At 41.4% G+C, this 19,232-nt stretch overlaps 1 protein-coding gene across 1 annotated transcript in view; it reads left to right on the top strand.

Annotated features, from left to right (window-relative positions):
* CCNYL1 (cyclin Y like 1) overlaps window positions 1-15,806 on the top strand; it is a 34,799-nt gene extending 18,993 nt beyond the window's left edge. The window contains exons 5-10 of the mRNA XM_032217921.1: window positions 339-374; window positions 1,675-1,726; window positions 3,885-4,004; window positions 9,987-10,153; window positions 13,810-13,972; window positions 14,229-15,806. Of these exons, the coding sequence (XP_032073812.1) occupies window positions 339-374; window positions 1,675-1,726; window positions 3,885-4,004; window positions 9,987-10,153; window positions 13,810-13,972; window positions 14,229-14,345 (655 nt within the window). The 3' untranslated portion in view covers window positions 14,346-15,806. The remainder of the gene's footprint in view (window positions 1-338; window positions 375-1,674; window positions 1,727-3,884; window positions 4,005-9,986; window positions 10,154-13,809; window positions 13,973-14,228) is intronic.
* Window positions 15,807-19,232: the final 3,426 nt, after the last annotated feature.

Here is a 19,232-nt window from a genome sequence, read left to right as displayed (position 1 = left end):
CAGGAAGAGGAAGTAGAGAGGAATGAGTTCTCTGGCCAGGTTGGACGTGAGAATACCCATCAGTGATTCATCCCACAGGACCTTTGAGAAATGCAGTTCAGGTAAGACCAACTGACATTTTTAACCTTATATTAAGGTCTGGTAAACCTGGACACGTACAACATTCTGTTCTAAACTGATGTTTTAAAATTTAAAATGAAAGGGAGATATGAGAAACGGGAAAGAACTAAAACTTCAAACGTGATATGAGTATAAAGATGTTCTTTATCTAACATCACATATCAAAATTACATTCCTAGCTCTGCTTCTAATGAAATGACTTCCCCTTCTTTTCACAGTGTTACTTTAGCAATATATTATCACATAAAGAACAGGTGAGCGTTTCTAAAATTTCTTTCTTGAAATTGCATGTAATGATCATGTTGTTTGCAATTCCTTCTAAAAACGCAGTCTGTAATTTTGCTGCTTGCTCTTAAAATATAAAGAACTGTGACTAATATGTTAGCCTGTTTTGTTAAATTGAAAAAGATTTTCCTTTCTTTTTTTCCCATTTTTAAAAATTATTTTTAACTGTAAGGATTGTTTATAGTAGCTTTGTTATTGTACTGTAGTGTATATTGGCATTTTGTATACATATGTGTGTGTGTGTGTGTGTGTGTGTATTTAGTGTCACAACCCCTGGTATGCCCAAATATGGGAGGAAGTCTACTGCTCCCATATTTGGACATACCAGGGGTTGTGACACTAAATACATACCTATTTCCCTGGCTCAGCTGATAAAGGAGGAGAACCTTGTGACTTAGTGGTTAACACATCTGCCTAACATGTAATACAGCCCAGGTTGGAATCCCAGTAAGGGTATGGCTAGCTGATGAGAGCTAAATAGCTTGAAACAGATCTATACTAGTCTCCCTTTATTTATTTATCAGCACAAATACAACATACACACACACACATATACATACACACCCACACATATACATACATACAGACAAACAAACAAACAAACAAAATATATATGTATTATTTCAAACAATACTGGATTTCCATGGCGGAATACCTTGATATGAGCTAAGGAAGAAGGACCTACTTTAAGAAAATGCAAAACTCTTAAGACTTTTGAGTAACCTATCATCTCAACAGATTTAAAAAAAACAAAAGTCAAAAATTTTGCTTTTTTAAAATGAAGTTATTTAATTTTAAAGATATTAAAACTTATTATAAGGATTGGGCATTTGAAAAGTGAATGCTAAGTTCCTGTAAATGGCTAAGATTAAATATATGCATGTCCTCAAGAGGTATCGACCATTTAGGAAGCGTTCACTTGGGAATTAGAATTGAAGGACAGGATGATGGACATTAGTAAAATTAAATCCTCTATACAATGCAGTGTATTAAATTAGGTATTCTTTATGTAAATGAAGGATTAGTTAAATAATATATGTAGTATATATATTTATAGTTGATCTTATAAACCATAGGTGTTTCACATTTGCTTACATTGAAAGCCAAGAAGTATTCAACAAACACTTTATTATATGTGCCTTAAATATTTAGTATTTAACAGCAAAGTGAGAGGATGATGGAGGAAAATATAGTGCCTTGGCACAAACTATGGGCAAAGGTTGATCACGCTTTACTCAGTCCAGTTGCCTTCCTCTTTGTTCGTTGCAGGGATTCAGATAGATCACTGGATATTTTTGATGAAAAATCACATCCACTCACGGTAAATCGGATTGTTTTTATATTCACGGTCTCATTTGAATTTTTTGAATATTTTAATTTTTATTTCTGAAATGTTAATACTTTTCCATTTATATGCTAAATCAAGAATGCAAGAAAAATGAAGTTTCAGTTTTTAGTTTTCTGTCTCGTGATGTACAAAAAAGCATTTTAGTCTAAACATATCCAGGTTTGACCTCCAGAATTTTAAAACATACTGCTGATAGCATCCTTGGATCTTTGATTCTGTTCTTAATTCCAGTATATCTTCTTGCAGAAGGCGAAAAGCATAACTTTAATTACATTGAAAAAGTTGCGGCCTTTCTGTAATCCTTGCCTGAAAAGAAGTCACACATGCAAATAAAACAATTTGCCCATTTTTCTTAACCTCCTTAAATTCTATTAGAATACAGCTCTGTGAGATGCTGCAGGATTCAAATTCAAATTTAATAAACTTATATGCCACCCAATCCCGAAGGACTCCGGGCGGCTTACAGAAATACATCACTAAAAGAATAAAAATTAAAAAATAGAGAGAAGAAAAACAGATTTAGAAAAAAGTCACTTCATGCACTCAATCTAGGCGGGGCTGGACCTCATTCATGAGGTCAACAGCCCCAGGCCTGCCGGAATAGCCAGGTTTTAGTAGCCTTTCGGAAGGCCGAGAGAGTGGGAAGGGTCTGGATCTCTGGGGGTAGATCGTTCCATAGGGTCGGAGCAGCTACAGAGAAGGCCCTCCCTCTAGGAGCCGCCAGACGGCATTTGGACATTTCTCCAAAGCTCGATGAATGGGCCTGAAGCAAACCTAAATGGCCAATAGGAGCTAGGCAAACAGAGCCCAGTTTTTGTCTGCCTTTGACGCAGCAGAAGCATCAAAGTATTGTAAGTGATCCGTACGGTAAGGTGTAGAGGGATTACAAGGCTCAAATAGCAGAACAATTGAAGACAATTTCAGGCTACTATCACAGTGAGTTAGGCAAGGTGGAATGATATCATGAGGATAGCTGTTCTGTATACTATGTACATCTATATATAGTACACTATATTTGTTTTCATAGATTTTCACGGGTGTAGGTATGCTGGTCTTGTTATATTCGGGTCTTTTCCCGTGTAAGATTGAGATTGTCTTGGCAACGTTTCGGCGAGGTCCCACTCGCCATCCTCAGGCTGGTGTTTTTGGCTTAAAGCATGGCCGGAGCTGCTGTCTTTCTATAAATCTTGGTGTGTGTGTGTCTGTGTGGAGTGCTGACTTTGTTTCATTCATTTCATTTCATTCATTTCATTTATTGAATTTATAGGCCGCCCAATCCCGGAGGACTCTGAGCGGCTTACAGTAAGTGGAATGATTGGCTGTGTGGTTGTATCATTATTGGTTGATTGGTGCTGGCTGTGGGTCCATTGTTTTGTGTTGTAACGGCCTGGGTGGTGGGTGGGGCTCGTTTGTTTACCAGAGCTGGTTTCCAGATGTCTGGTAGGCGGGAGGCATCGTCACGTTTATTCATGTTGTGGGGGTATTTCTCTATTTCAATAGCTTCCATAATTATTCTCTTCTATATCTCCAAAACTGAACACTTCAACAAGAAAATAATTATGGAAGCTATCGAAATAGAGAAACACCCCCCCAAGATGAATAAACTTGACGATACCTCCCGCCTACCAGACATCTGGAAACCAGCCTTAGTCAACAAATGAGCCCCACCAACCACCCAGGCCGTTACAACACAAAACAACAACGGACACACAACCAGCACCAAGCAGCACCAATCTACTAATCATGATACAGCCATACAGCCAATCATTCCACTTACTGAAACAAAGCCAGCACTCCACACACCCCCACCAAGATTTATAGAAAGATGGCAGCTCCAGCCACGCTTTAAACCAAAAACACCAGCCTGAGGATGGCGAGTGGGACCTCACCGAAACGTTGCCAAGACAATCTCAATCTTGACCTGAATACAACAAGACCAGTACAATATATCTATATACATACACATCTATATTGTATTCTTTGCTCTATTTTCCTTAAAAATGAGATAATGAGGTATCTTCCTACATGGGTATGAGCCTCAACAGTATAATCCTGTATGTGTCCTCAGTACTCGGTCCAACTATTTTCAATGGCATTTTTAAAAGTATTTCCAAATTATGTCATGTTTCAGCGAGAAGAAGTTCCAGAAGACTACTGTAAACATGATCCTGATCACAAGCACATTTATCGCTTTGTACGCACTCTTTTTAGCGCAGCACAGCTGACAGCTGAATGTGCAATAGTGACTCTGGTAAGCCTTGCTTAATTATCATTGCCTTGCATTTAATTAAAGAAGTCTTGTATTGTCAGCATTAAATATATAGAAAGAGCCAGCGCTGTCTAGTGACTTTGGGCCCGAAAGAATTCTAGCCTGAACCGTATCTCAACATTAAAGATGCCACTAATGCCCTGGGAAGGAGGCACGGGCAAGCCACTTCTCAAAGACCTTGCCACAAAAACTGAAGGGACTTGTCTAGAACCACATACAATTGAATAAAAGAAAAAGTGCATTATGTGCAATAGACACGGCTGTAGGAAAGTTAATTTGGAGGTATCTATTGAGTGCCTTTCACAAATCCACCAGTAGGTAAACAGCTCAGTTGGTTTTTTTTATGCTAGTGCTTTAGAGGATAGTTCAGTGTTTCTCAACCTTGTCAACTTGAAGATGTCTGGACTGCAACTCCCAGAATTCCCCAGCCAGCGAATGCTGGCTGGGGAATTCTGGGAGTTGAAGTCCAGACATCTTCAAGTTGCCACGGTTGAGAAACACTGGTATAGTTGCTGTTGTTGTTTTGATGTTGAAACAGTTCTGACCCCTTAGTATATAATCTTTGGTTCTAGATTCTGGAGGTCTGCAGGTAGAAAATTATTTTATGATGGTGGTGTCGCTTACAACAACATGTTTTGTGTGGCCTTACAGACAAGTTATTTCATTATGGTATGGGTGGGTCGTAATCCATTTGCAGTCTCTGCTTATACGGGAATTCTTCTAAAAGAGTTATAACTACCCCCAAAAATCCATTCTTGGAGTCTCAAATACATATTTAAAAGTATTTCTGCCACTAGTTGGCAGTGTTCTATCAACAAAACAGCAAAATTTGGTAGCAGGCAAAGGATGATAAGAAGGGAGGCTGGTTAACACATCTTAGCGTTATAAAAGTGCTTGTTGTGGAAGTTGCAGGCTTTTCAGTTGGGGAGGGTGTTTTTGTCTCAAACATACTAAAAGGGGAAAAAAAAAAACATCTTCCTGCCTAGTTGGTATTTATTTGAATCTCTCTTAAACTTCAGATTTAATGTTAATGAAGAAGAAACTATATAATTAAATAAAAAAATATCTCTTAGAAAATGGGGAAAACTTTTATCAACGTAAAAATATCTACAGGAAAGATTCAGGAGAGTAACTTCCTATGAGCCTGGTTGAGAGTCACACTCTGCTTTATCACCTTGCCCTTTCAGTGGAACAACAAGCCTCATAATCTGAACTCACTGGAGTCTAAAATCCTGGACAGACAGAATGTACAGTGAATCAGGGAACTGACAGCACCCTGGCAAGAGACACTAATAGCCACATAAGTCTTCTTTGAGTTGAGCTTCATTCCTGGCAACTATGGCTGTCCCTCTACATTTTGATTTTGATTTTATTTGTCTTGTATGCCGCCCACTCCCGAAGGACTCCGGGCAGCTCACAATAGACAAGGGAAAGGGGGAAAACTAGACAAAGACAACACTTTAAAAACAAAACCACAACATTCACAATTTCCGTGGGGCTGGATATTTCACAGGCCCCCCGGCCAGCAGCCAGGACTTGGTGGCTTTGTGGAAGGCCGGGAGGGTCGTAAGGGTCCAGATCTCGACAGGGAGATCATTCCAGAGGGCTGGAGCTGCAACAGAGAAGGCTCTCCCCCGGGGGGTCGCCAGCCGACATTGGCTGGCAGATGGAATCCGGAGGAGACCTAACCTGTGAGATCTAATCGATCTGAGGGAGGTAATCGGCAGGAGGCGGTCTCTCACATACCCAGGTCCGATGCCATGTAGGGCTTTATAGGTAGCGACCAGCACCTTGAAGCGGATCCAGAGACTAATGGGTAGCCAGTGCAGCTCGCGGAGGATAGGTGTGACGTGGGTGTACCTGGGTGCACCCACAATCGCTCGCGCGGCTGCGTTCTGGACTAACTGGAGTCTTCAAACACTCTTCAAGGGCAGCCCCATGTAGAGCGGCCACAGTACAGAAGTGGTTGAACACTGGTTTCTTCCAGACTGCTTGTCAGTTTCCGAATCTGACCACCTACCCTGAGACCTGTGAAGGTCTCCTATCTAATTATTTAAAATGTCCCTCCTGCTTTAGTTAATGAGCACAGAGAGTTGGCACCCGCTGAAATAATTTTATTAATTTATTTTATTTTATTTGTCGACAAGAACGAGGAAGCAAGTATGTAAACACATGAAAAATGGCACAAATAAATTGATATAAATAAGCAAAACAGCCATAAACACATAAAAAGAGTACCGTATTTTTCAGAGTATGACGCACCTAGATTTTAGAGGAGGAAAACGAGGGGAAAAAAGTATTCTGAACGAAATGGTGTAGTAATATATTGTTTTAATAAAATGCCAGTATAGCAGAATTTTTACAACCATGTACACTTTTTACAACCATGTATATGTTTTACAATTCTGTGAAGCCAACAGCAGTATTAGGAACCATCATCACTCTCATGAACAAAAGAGGGGAGACTTGAAGGTTCAAGCACTCATTTTCTGGAAACCCCAAGAACTCATCATTGTTGCTGGTGTCAGAATTTAGGAAGCTCAGTTGCTCACAATCCCTTTCTTCTTCGCTACCTTCATAAATGGTATCATCTTCAGTCCCATCTAAGGCATTGCTAATGCCACATTTTTTGAAGGTTTGTGTAACAGTTTCATCCTTCACTGAGCTCCATGAGGTTTTCACCCATTCACAAACTTGAGTGATAGTGGGCCTCCTCATTAATCCAGGGGGTGTCAGAGCATGATTTCCATCAGCCATCCATTTGTTCCACTCTTCTCGCATGTAAACTTTGAATGGCTTGTTGATGGAAACATCAAGAGGTTGCAAGTGGCTGGTAAGACAAGACCACCACCACCACCCCAGGAATTACAGCTAGATTGGTCTTCACTTCTTTGAATCTTTTCTTAGTGTTGTGAGTAATTTGTGCTCTAAACTGGTCAAACACTAATAAAGCTGGTTTTTTTCAGAAGCCCTCCAGGACGTTTCAATCCATACTTTCATGCCATGCTCATCCATCCATCCTTTTTCATGGACATGCACAACAACCCCTCTTGCAATTGCTTCCTTTGGGAAAGTTTTCCTTTTGAATATTAACATTGGTGCCAATTTGGTGCCATCTGCACAACTGTGTAATGTCTCTTCTCATGTCCTGTGGTTTCCATGACCCTACAAATGCGCGCACGACAAAACCGCGGTGTGAAAACCACGACGTCATCAACGCGCCGACAACAGCGTGTTGACAGAAGCGCGATTTAAGTTAAGGTAAGGATTAGGTTCAGAGTTAGGGTTAGGTTTAGGGTTAGGTTTAGAGCGCGCTTCTGTCGGCGCACTGTTGTCGACATGCTTCTGCGCTCATTCATCGGTTTTGTTGTCGCGGTTTCGTCAGGGGCGCTTTTGTCGAGCGCGCATTTGTCAGTGAACGGTGGTTTCTACAGTTATGCTTTTGGCACCTTTGACATCAACAGTCCTGTTTGATGGCACATCAAAAGTTAGCGGGACTTCATCCATATTCCCGATCTGGCCAATCACAAAATTATTTCTCCTTCTGGAATCTTATCACAAAAGTATGAAAAGACAGAATCTTAGCCTTATCCTCTTTTGGCGTTCTTTGCGCAATTCTAGAGTTGGTGCGCGTAGCAAGGCCACATCGCCTCATAAATCTGAAGCACCACGATGGTGTTCCACTAAAATCCTGAATGCCTTTCCGTGTGCGTTTGGGCTTCATACATCACCATTTTTGTGGTGACTGCGAAGCCACTGTTCCGGTGACCTGTGATCCAATCTCATTTCCTTCTCTTAACTGTGGCCGCTTTGCAGGAAGCCCACGAAAGTTGTGCTTGCTTTTTATCTTTTACCTTTTGCAGCTTATCCACCTGTTTCTTCCACTCTCTTACCATCTTTTCAGTTGTAGGCGGTCCAAAATGTTTCTCTGCTGCTCTGTTTCCATGTTCCTCAACATATTTCAAGACTTCCAGCTTGAAGGAGATTGTATATGCCTGCCATTTTGGCTTTGACATTTTTCTGCAAGAAAGAACAATAATGTGTCATTTATAACAATAGAGTGCACTGTAGCTGAAACCACATTCATACACATACATTAGATCATTACACCCTCCCCCTAAATAATATGCCTTCGCCTTAGCCCTAACCCCAAGCTGCAAATAGGCAATAAGCCTTAAACCTTAAAACAATAAGCCAAACCCATTGCAAAAGTGCTGACAGCTTTAAGACCTACGGACTTCAACTCCCAGAATTCCTCCTCCAGTCATGTTACTTCAGGATTTCTGGAACTTACCTAAAAGTCCACAAGTCTTACAGCTGCCACATTTGAAGATCCTTGCCACCCCTAACCAGTGCTTACCTGTGTGGTGTCTCAGGAGCAGGTAGCAGGCTTCTCCAGGCAGCGTCGTCTGGGGCGTCGGCCAGGAAGCTGGTGAGGAAGGCGGTCTTATCCAGGCAGCGGTGGGGCTGTGGCTTTAAATTTTGCCCGGGAGCAGGTCAGGCTCCTTGGACAGCAGTGGTGGCGGCTTTAAACTTTGCCTGGGAGCAGGTCTGGCCCCTGGGGCAGCAGCGGGGCCACGGCGAGGCTCCTGGGGCAGCCGCGAGGTCATAGCAGCAACAGCAGCGGCTTTAAATTTTGCCCAGGAGCAAGTCAGGCTCCTCAGGCAGAAGTGAGGCGGCTGCAGCGGTGGCTTTAATTTTGCCCAGGGGTGGCGGGGTAGCTTGGGTGGTAGGTCCTACCTACTTTTGCCATCGATTGCCGCCATTGCTGCCAGCATACCGCCACCATACCTCTCACTCCCCCCTCCCATCAGGTATGGCTCATGCTACATTCGGAGTATAAGACGCACCCAGATTTTCAGCCTCTTTTTGGAGGGGAAAAAGTGCATCTTATACTCCAAAAAATACAGTACATATAAATGAGGACAGTAGGACAGGGACGATAAGCACGCTGGTGTGGTTATGCACATCCCTTTAGGGACCTCTTAAGAAACACACAAGGTCCACAGTAGACCACAGTCCACGTTTCTGGCATCTTTAAAACGAGCATTTGTTTATTTAAAAAAACATTGAAACACAATTTTCTGTCTAGTGTGAAGTTGCTTATGTCTGCTGTTTAATGGTTTTAAACTCAAATTTCGGATGTCTATGGGTTAGAATTTCAGATGAGCCACTTTTCCTTAGAAGGAATATTGGAAATACCAATAAAGAATCTGCAGTGGCAAGGGGAAGTCTAAATGTTTGTTTGTTTGTTTGTTTGTTTGTTTGTCTTGTATGCCGCCCACTCCCGGAGGACTCCGGGCGGCTCACAATAGACAAGGGAAGGGGAAATAAATAGACAAAGACAACATTTAAAAAAAACACAACATTCACAGTTTCCGTGGGGCTGGATGTTTCACAGGCCCCCCGGCCTGCTGGAACAGCCAGGACTTGGTGGCTTTGTGGAAGGCCAGAAGGGTAGTAAGGGTCCGGATCTCCACAGGGAGGTCATTCCAGAGGGCTGGAGCTGCAACAGAGAAGGCTCTCCCCCGGGGAGTCGCCAGCCGACATTGGCTGGCGGATGGAATCCGGAGGAGACCTAACCTGTGAGATCTAATCGGTCTAAGGGAGGTAATCGGCAGGAGGCGGTCTAAATTGGTATCCATTCTCTCTCACACACATTTTTCCCTCTCCCTCCCAACCCATGAAGCTGCTGGAAAAAGCCAGATCTTCCATAGAGCTGTGCTGCTCACTTTGCAGAGTACATTTGAAATTAGGTGGGAGCCATGGTGCCCCCCCCCCCAATGTGGGCAAACAATATTGAAAAATACAATTTTGAGATTTTCCTTGTCTCTGACATCTACATAGAAAGTATGAGAGCCACTCCTTATATCCATAGGTTATAAGAGACTTCCGGTTAAGAGGCAATGTAAGAAGCTAGAAAGTGTGAATCATTGGAAATGTGTAACTCTTCTTCATTTTCAGGTTTACTTAGAAAGACTCTTGACCTATGCAGAGATTGACATCTGTCCAAGTAACTGGAAGAGGATAGTCCTAGGTGCTATACTGCTGGCTTCTAAAGTGTGGGATGATCAAGCTGTTTGGAATGTGGATTACTGCCAAATCCTGAAGGATATTACGGTGGAAGACATGTAAGCTACCAAATTTAGTTGAAATTGCTTGTCCGTGTCTTATCCAGCTTGTATCTTTTTAATGATTTTTCTTTCTTTAGGATATTTTATCCTATCTATACTGTATAGATCAGTGTTTCTCAACCTTGGCAACTTGAAGATGTCTGGACTTCAACTCCCAGAATTCATAACGAAAAGTGCACAACGAATATTGCAGAGCCTCTGGCGGTTGTCTATAAGGGCGAACAACTGCCGTGGTACTGCAAGATTCGTAGTTTCGGAACTTGTTCTTAAACACTAGGGGGCGCTGATCACATAACTTTGAACATTCGCTAAGGAAATGCTCCTAGCCTGGGGATTCCCTGTAGTGACTGGTGGTGTTTCTCCATATCGCAATACATTGCTCTTCTGCATTGCATTGTAAACTTGCAGTAGTAATTTGATACAATCCCATAAGGTCTACTTGTAAACACTTCTGAGGGATCACAGAAATCAAAACATTTTGTGGATTTCTTGTTTAAGCATCACTGCAGCTATGTGAAGAATTCTGCTTTTTACACATTAATTTGATAGGATAGAATTTCTGTAGCTTGGCTTGAATAAATCTAGCATTTAGACTGCAGTGTGGGATGGGATTTCTAGTAGGAGACTAATTTCCCCAGCTGCAGTCCTCCATAACTGTCCTGTCCAGTAGGGTTCTTCATTTAAGGTATGGATGGAAGCTTCTAGAATGATTCTCTTCAGGCTAAATTGCTGTAGGCACAAGTGTGATTGGGGACAAGTGAGAGGAAACATGATGGATAATACAATAATGCAGAGTTCTACAACCTTTCTGGTTTTGTGGACCGGCAAGGGGAGGAAGAGGGAATCGTTCTGTGTGAGTGATGTGCGTGCAAATGGAGCCTGTGCGCCTGTGCTTGCCTGCTGGTCAGGCATAGGAGGATGCGCGCATGTTCATCCGCTATTTCCGTGGCTGTTTGGTTGCAAACAGGTCGCGACCCCCTGGCGTGCTGCGGTCCAGAGGTTGGGGACCCTTGCAATAAATAATGTATTAGAGGCTGGGCTGGCATACTTTTCAATCACTTGTCAGAAAAATACATTTTATCATATATACATGTACATTTGTATGCAAAGATATATTGGTGGAGGGGTTGGAAAAGAAGTATTTGAAGGTTGAGAGGTAGATTTGGGGGTGGAAAAGTTATAACTTGACTATCAAAATTATCCTTGTACATTATTTCTGATTAAGCAGGAAATTGATGCAAATGTATGTGCCTCTCAAATATTGATATTTAAGAGACTGTCTTAAATAAGAATGGAGAGGAATACATTTAGTTAATTGCTAATTTTGTAGATTACAGTGGGTGTAAAAAGGGACCCTGCCATTCTGGAATTGCACATCATAGGAATAAAACAAGGGCCTTTCTTGTTTCCCTAGGCTTTAAACCTATTAATAGAGTTGTTATCTGACAAAACTATTGTATTTTTCCACAATTAAAATGTATTAGCAAGTCTTGAACAAAGGGGATAAATGAAGTCCTGATGAGATGATCATCAAAACATCATCTGATTTGCATTTCTATAAGCTTTATGACCATACGAACAGGAAATTAATTCTGGCAGTGGATTTAATGGGACTGCAGTCTGCCTTGCAAAAGGAAGCCACACAAAAGCTCCTATTCTCACCATGAGTAGCGTCTAGGTGATTGATTCCGCCTTTCTTTTTCAGTCCCTAGAAAACATATTTAAACATGAAAAATTGCTTTTCCATCCTCCCGTAGGTCATCAAGAAAGGGATATTTTGATACATCCAGGGGCTCAGGTTGCGAATTCTGCAGATTTGAGATTGAGCTCCATTGTTCGAGCTGATAGACAATGACTTTCTCTCGCACCCTCGTGCACCCAAGCCTACCCACAACATGCCTCTTGTGTACCCCCTGGCACCGTCACACACACTCCCTGCTTTGCACCTCTGACACTTTCCCTTGTCTACTTTCTCCCACCCTCCCTCATGGAATGGAGCAACTCGCCACAGCCAGCTCACGGTGGGGCAATTTAACAATTCAATTTAATTATTCAAACATTAAAAAAAAATATTTTGATTTTTGTGATTCACATTTCCTTTTGTCCCTCCTTGTGCATCCTTTCTTTAATGATTCTATTCCACCGTTTCTTTGATAACTCTTGCCCCGCAGTGAGTTGCCCCAGGATGAGTCGGCCATGGCGGATTGTCATAGATCCCTCCCTCATGCCGGCCTGCTCCCTCCTTCATTGAGCAGCAGCCTCCCACCTGCTCTCCAGCCTGGGATTTGTCATTTTCTGCCTTATGTTCTGTTTTACGGTAGTGGGAAGTTGGTAAGAAGTTGTCGGTCCTCTAATGACCATTGGGTTTGGTTAACGATGACAGCAAACGGGAATGGGACTGCAGGGATTGCCGTTGCTAAACAGTGCAATTGGATTTTTGCGACTGTGTCACTTAGCAACAGAAATAGCCGGCCAAATTGCCCGTGACTTGACAAAAGCGCGCACGACAAAACTGCGTCGCTAAAACCGCAATGTCATCAACGCGCCAACAACAGTGCGGTGACAGAAGGGCGATTTAAGTTAAGGTAAGGGTTAGGGTTAGGTTTAGGGTTAGCGTTACGTTTAGGGTTAGGTTTAGCGTTACGGTTAGGGTTGGGGTTAGGGTTAGGTTTACAGCGCGCTTCTGTCGCCGCGCTATTGTCGGCGCGATTCAGCGCTCATTCGTTGGAGCGCTTTAGAACACGCGGTTTTGTCACCGCAGTTTAGTCGGGCGCGCTTTTGTCGGGCGCCCTTTTGTCCAAGACTACCTGTATTATCTACTTGCTCATTTTAAAATATTGTATGAATTTGGGTAGTCGGCGATGTCATAGGTTGGTTCTGTTCTTTCTGGGACTGTCCATCCCGAGAAGTGCTGACCTACAGATATGAATACATAGAACAGATTTTGCCAAAATTAGCAGCGCTAAAAAAAAAATTCCCCTTGCCAGCTAAGGTTGATACGGTAACCTAGGAGTCTCAGGAGAAAAAACTCCTTTGCCTATCTGAAGTTGCTTGCTGGCTTGCTTATTTATTTATTTATTGATGGAGATGAACCCGTGTTGCTTCAAGAGCTTTTTCCACCAAAATAATAGCAGCAGCTCTTCAGAGATCCATTTGTTGCCGTGGTGATATGCCCACTTCTTTTGTTTGGCCCTCTCCCACTTCAGCGTACCCACTTCCTGTTATGAACCTGGTGAAAATGCCTTGCAAGTTCTTCGGAGCTAATCAACAGCAGGCGTCCTTCTTTTCATCTGATAACTACGGCGCAGGGTCTTGTAAGAATAACAATGCAGTGCGAATTGTGTAAAGCTGGGCTTATGGGACTCTTAATAAAGAAGAAGGGGGTCCGTCCGCATCAGCCGAGAGAGTATGTGGCAGAATGTAATCTCTCCCATCCGCTGAAAATACCAGAATTCAAATAGCGCCCCTGCTATGAACTGTATTAATACATTAATTCTATTCCTTTTAAAAATGTTTTGGCTCTAGACATCAGCATTTATTTTATTTTTTTTACCAAAGTCCTGGTGGGTGCTTCTTATTTTATTTTATTTTTTTTTGCCTCCAGCTGAATGAACCCAATTCTGTTTCTGACATCCTCTTCTATTTTCTTCCAGGAATGAGATGGAAAGACACTTTTTGGAGCTGCTGCAGTTCAATATCAACGTTCCTGCCAGTGTTTACGCCAAATACTACTTCGACCTACGCTCCTTAGCAGATGACAACAACCTCTGCTTCCTGCTGGAGCCGCTGAGTAAAGAACGAGCACAGAAATTAGAGGTAATAGTGTGAGGCTTGTATAGCTGTGGGTTCTGTGGCTGTTGATTACTCTACTGCAGTGTTTCTCAACCATGGAAACTTGAAGACGTCCGGACTTCAACTCCCAGAATTCCCCAGCCAGCGAATGCACAGCTGGCTGGGGGATTCTGGGAGTTGAAGTCCACAGGACTTCAAGTCGCCAAGGTTGAGAAACACTGTATTAATGCCAATTCAGAATCTTTCCGGCTCTGATAACCTTAAAACAAATGTTTTGCAGGCTATCTCCCGGCTGTGTGAGGACAAATACAAAGACTTGTCAAAAGCTGCTATGAGACGGTCCTTCAGTGCCGATAACCTAGTTGGCATTCACCGTTCTAACGCCATCCTCTCTTGATCAAGAAGGAAAGCTACAACACTGGCACCAGCATCCTTACAAGTGGAACAACACTTTGACTCCCAGGTTCACCAGTCATCAGTGATCGTGTCTTTCACATGGAGGACGGGGTGAGCAAATACGCCAAGGAAGTTCAGAGCTGGAGGAGGAGTTTAATTCCATAGGGAAGAAAAGAAGGAGCCTTGTCAAAGGGGGAACACTCCCTTTAAAATCCAGAGGTGCAGAAACTTTTGATGAGTCTTTTTTTTTCCCTTTTCTCCAAACTAATCTCCTCAGTCCAGAGATGTTTGCTTACTATGTAGGCCTATAGCTGTGAGCTCTCTGCATTTTAAATAATGACTAGTTTTAAAACTTAGACTTTGAACATTAACAACACAGTCACAATGTTCTTTCCTCCTCAGTAACCCAGGACCCAACTGCAGTTGCCTTTCCAAGTCAGTGCAACAACCTTCATGCTAATACGGCGAAACGTCACTCTGGAACTGACGCCGTGGCATTAGCAAGCAAAGATTTCTCTTGTCTTTCAGTGCGCACACTTCCAACTTCCCTAATTGTTTGTACACTGGTGGTCAATTTGGGGCAAGGAGTTGCTGAGTAGTATCTGCTAAGGGTAAACAAAATCTCTTCGTTTGAGATTGTCAGAGCAAAAGGAAATGGTAGGGGGAGGAGAGGAGGAGCTAGTAAGTAAAGAAGTGGTTCGGGGTCTATTTCTTGTCAGTTTTGGTGCATCTTATATATTCCTAGTCAAGCTGTGGAAGAGACAGAATTCATAATACACTTTCTTTTCTTGAAGTGCTGAATAGAGTTGCCCTGGAATCCCTAAGAGATGAGTTGACTTGTTGATGAGCTACTCGGCTGAATTCTTCCAGTACAAACACAAAATATATAACTGCTTTTATTATATGCTTCCAACTAGCTTTAAATCCCACTGTCAAAACTCTGGTCCTGATGAGGGGAGATACGGTTGTTCTCAATTGATAAAACAGATTATTTTTCCTTAGAACCTAGCTTTTTTTTTTTTAATTATCTTTGTTCTGAAGTAAAATTATATCGGCTTTTCCTAAATTTGCTCTTTTAAGAACAGAAATTTGAAAGAAATAGAATTGTTCTTTTTAAGAACGGAAGACATATTCTCAATTTACAGACCTTCACAATTCTGGGTCACAATATCTAAGTGGTTTTGTACTTTAAAAACTTCCCACTGGACAGTGCTTCTTACAGTTTTGATTCTTTTTTTTGTCTATTTAATTATGAAACCAAGCTTGCTTCTTGAGTGGTTCTGCAGCACTCAAATTGTTAGTCTTCATTACAGTATTTTAATCTACCAGCCCCAGTCTGTGGCATCAGGTATTGATTATAATTCAACTTTGAAATAAATGCTACATCTTCAGGTGGCTTCCCTTTGTCATGTTTGTATTAAAAAAAAAAGAAGAAGCTAATAATAAACTCTATTTTAATTAAGCTAAGGTGTTCTTTTGTTTGTGTTACATTTCCCCCCTCAAGGAACATGTACACCAAAACACGGAATGCCGTTACTTGGCACAGAGCTCAGCTGCCGTTGTTGCTATGTATCCTGGATTCCTCTTTCCTTCGGCCTGCAGCACCTGCTAGATTTCATGGGTCTATTTCAGTGTTTCTCAACCTTGGCAACTTGAAGATGTCCGGACTTCAACTCCCAGAATTCCCCAGCCAGCGAATGCTGGCTGGGGAATTCTGAGAGTTGAAGTCCGGACATCTTCAAGTTGCCAAGGTTGAGAAACACTGGTCTATTTCATTTTTTTTTTCAATAGCTGTTCTTCCATTCTTCAGCTAAGGTTTTCAGAGTGGTTTATTTCTATTGACTTAGTGTTAAAATAAAGACAAAGCAACCTTAGTGTAAAGCATAGAAAGCAAAAAAATCAGAAGATCTTCTGCTGAAAAAAATCCATGGGATTCGAAAAACAGGATCAGCAGATTAATCTTGTTCCATAAGGCACTTGTACAATATCATCTTATCTCCAATCTACAACACAGTCCTTTCAACAGTTCCAAGAAGGTTCCACACCCATTTGCATTACTCAGGTGACCCCCTGATGATACAGATAAAATCTCCAGGTGGCCTCAATGCCCCTCTAAAAGGATGCAAACGTTATGTTGTTATCCAATAATGTTGGATACATGGGAAAGAATCTGGGTAAGAAATGTGAAATTTACACAAGCTCAAAACCTGAGAGAAAATTTTTATAAGATGTTCTATAGATCAGTGTTTTTCAACCACTGTGCCGTGGCACACTAGTGTGCCGTGACATAGTGCAAGGTGTGCCGTGGGAAAATTACTTTATATATAGTCAATATAGGCACAGAGTTAAAAATTTTTAACATTTTCTAATGGTGGTGTGCCTCGTGATTTTTTTCATGAAAAAAGTGTGCCTTTGCACAAAAAAGGTTGAAAAACACTGCTATAGATGACATTTAGAGCCTAAAAAGCTGGCTTCTATGTATCTGAATGTACAGCCTAAATGTTGGAGGTGTGGTTCTCTCGATGCTACATATTTCCATATATGGTGGACTTGCCAAAAGGTTAAGGCATTTTGGATAAAAATATGGTGGATTATGCAAAATATCTTTAAAAGAAGGATAAAGTTTACTCCTCAGTTATTCTTACTAGGTATATGTACTGACTTTACAGTGGTAGAGACTAACTTGATTCTGCACTTAATAACGGCAGCAAGACTGTTGGTGGCGCAATACTGGAAGAAGGAAGACTTGCCTACAATTCAAGAGTGGACATTGAAAGTTACAAACTTAGCCGAGATGGCTAAAATATCGGCATATCTTAAAGATCACTCAAATGAGAGATATAAACGAGACTGGAAAAAAATGGATTGACTATATAAAAGGATGCAAACGACCAGCTGTCTATAAGGAGTATAAATCCTTCCATTCCCCACCATCCGGTCAGAGCTGAAGAAGCTTCTTGGATGAGAAGCGAATTGTCTTCAAAGAAAAAAACAGAAAGTCCAGTTGCCTCTTGAAAGAAAAGCATATTGCTACCAAGATGTTCCTGTACCTCAACTCTCTTTTTTTTCCCTTTGAAGTGGAAGTATGTAGTATTTGCACGGAAAATTGGAAAGCCACTCTCTCGCCACTTCTGTGACACTTCAACCTCAACAAACGTTTTCCAAGGATTGTAAGACTTCCGGGCAGCCCCAGAAATAGGAGCAGCTTCTTCAAGGACATACAACGATATATGTCCACGGTATATTTGAAACACATTTCTCCCTTCACATCCAAACACTGCACAGCTGTACTCTGAAGGCAAAATCTGGATATTTTTTACATGATGTTGCTGCCCTTAATTATTGGGAAACCCATGAAGCAGAAAAATACAGGGTAGCTACAGTGTTTTTAGTTGAAAATGGGAAGTACATATTTAAAAGGAGGAGAAACCGGTATACTATGCAAGTATGGTAGCCCCTGACTTACAACCATTTGTTTAATGACAATTTGAAGTTGCAACATCACTGAAACAAAATGAATTGTGACCGTTGCTCACACTTACAACTGTCACAGAATCCTCTTAGGGCACTAAACTTTGGGCACTTGGCAACCCACATGCATTTATGATCGTTGCAGCATCCCAAGGTCACATGATAAGCATTTGTGACCTTTCTGATCAGCAAAGACAACGAAGGAAGCTGGATTCATTTAATGGCCTATGGTCCACTTAACAACTACAGCAATCCATGTAACAACAATGGCAAAACAAGGTTGTAAATTCATAACTATCGCTTAGCAATGGAAACTCTGGTCATAAATTGAGGATTATCTGTACTGTATATAACTTCAGTTATGCTTTCACAGTGAATTCCAGTATGGTTGGCATCTCTACAATTACGTGATGATGGTCTTCGGATGCATAATGTTCTTTACAGTAATGAACCCATCATGCGCGCACACACACACATTTCAAAATAAGCTGGTTCAAATCTGTCCATTTTTCTATATGAAGATAATATTTAAAAGGAGTGCAACCTCAAGCAGTCATCCAGATGTACTTAGTTGGAGTTCAATAATAAGTCAAGATTCCAACTCACTTGAGAGTTGCTAAATTGCTTTTATATGAGAATGACTTTATTTTGTCACCAAGGCAATTCTGTGCCGAAACCTCTTAAAATGAATTTGATAGGCAAGTAAACAAAGACTTGAGCAATAGAATATGTTTTAAGCCTGTTGCCAATCTGTGACCTAATAAAAATTGATCAATTATTTTAGCCTGTTCCAGAATAAGCAAATCACTATCAAGAAAATGAAGGAGCGTGATACCAAAAATTAATATATCTTAGGATTGGGAGGGCGGGGGAGTATAAAATGAAATTAAAATTAGTTGACAGGATTATTTATTGTTGGATTTGACTTGGTGCCATTCAACTCCAAACAACTGAAAAATTGATATTAAAAAATGATCAAGTTCTACATTAATGTGCAAAAAAGGATGCTCAAGTAGCAACAGAGCCATTGGCCACTCAAGTCCCATCATATATCCATTGCTTTGAGACTGCAGAACCAAATGCTCCATGCATTGAGGTTTTGTTCTGAGACTGAAACAAAATGCCTTGCCTTTTGGAGTTTTCATCCTGAGTTCTTCAAGTCAAACCCTCCCAATGGCACTGGTTCTAAAGATTCTAGTACTAAAGAAACTAGCAAGTTGACCAGAATGCTTGCAAAGCAAAGAAACTGTATCATTCAATCGAATTTGAGAGTTCATTAAAAATTGATTCCAGTTTAAAATTTAGGACAACGTATTTTAAAAACGAAACCAAATTAATGCACGTACAATAGTTCCGTTAGCCATCTTTGAGAAGGAGAAAACAGCATAATAAAATAAGAATACATCCAGAGGTGGGT

This window comes from Thamnophis elegans, chromosome 1, assembly GCF_009769535.1.
Source record: "Thamnophis elegans isolate rThaEle1 chromosome 1, rThaEle1.pri, whole genome shotgun sequence".
Taxonomy (NCBI): domain Eukaryota; kingdom Metazoa; phylum Chordata; class Lepidosauria; order Squamata; family Colubridae; genus Thamnophis; species Thamnophis elegans.
Note: the sequence above shows the minus strand (reverse complement) of the source record. Positions and strands in the feature narration are given on the sequence as shown.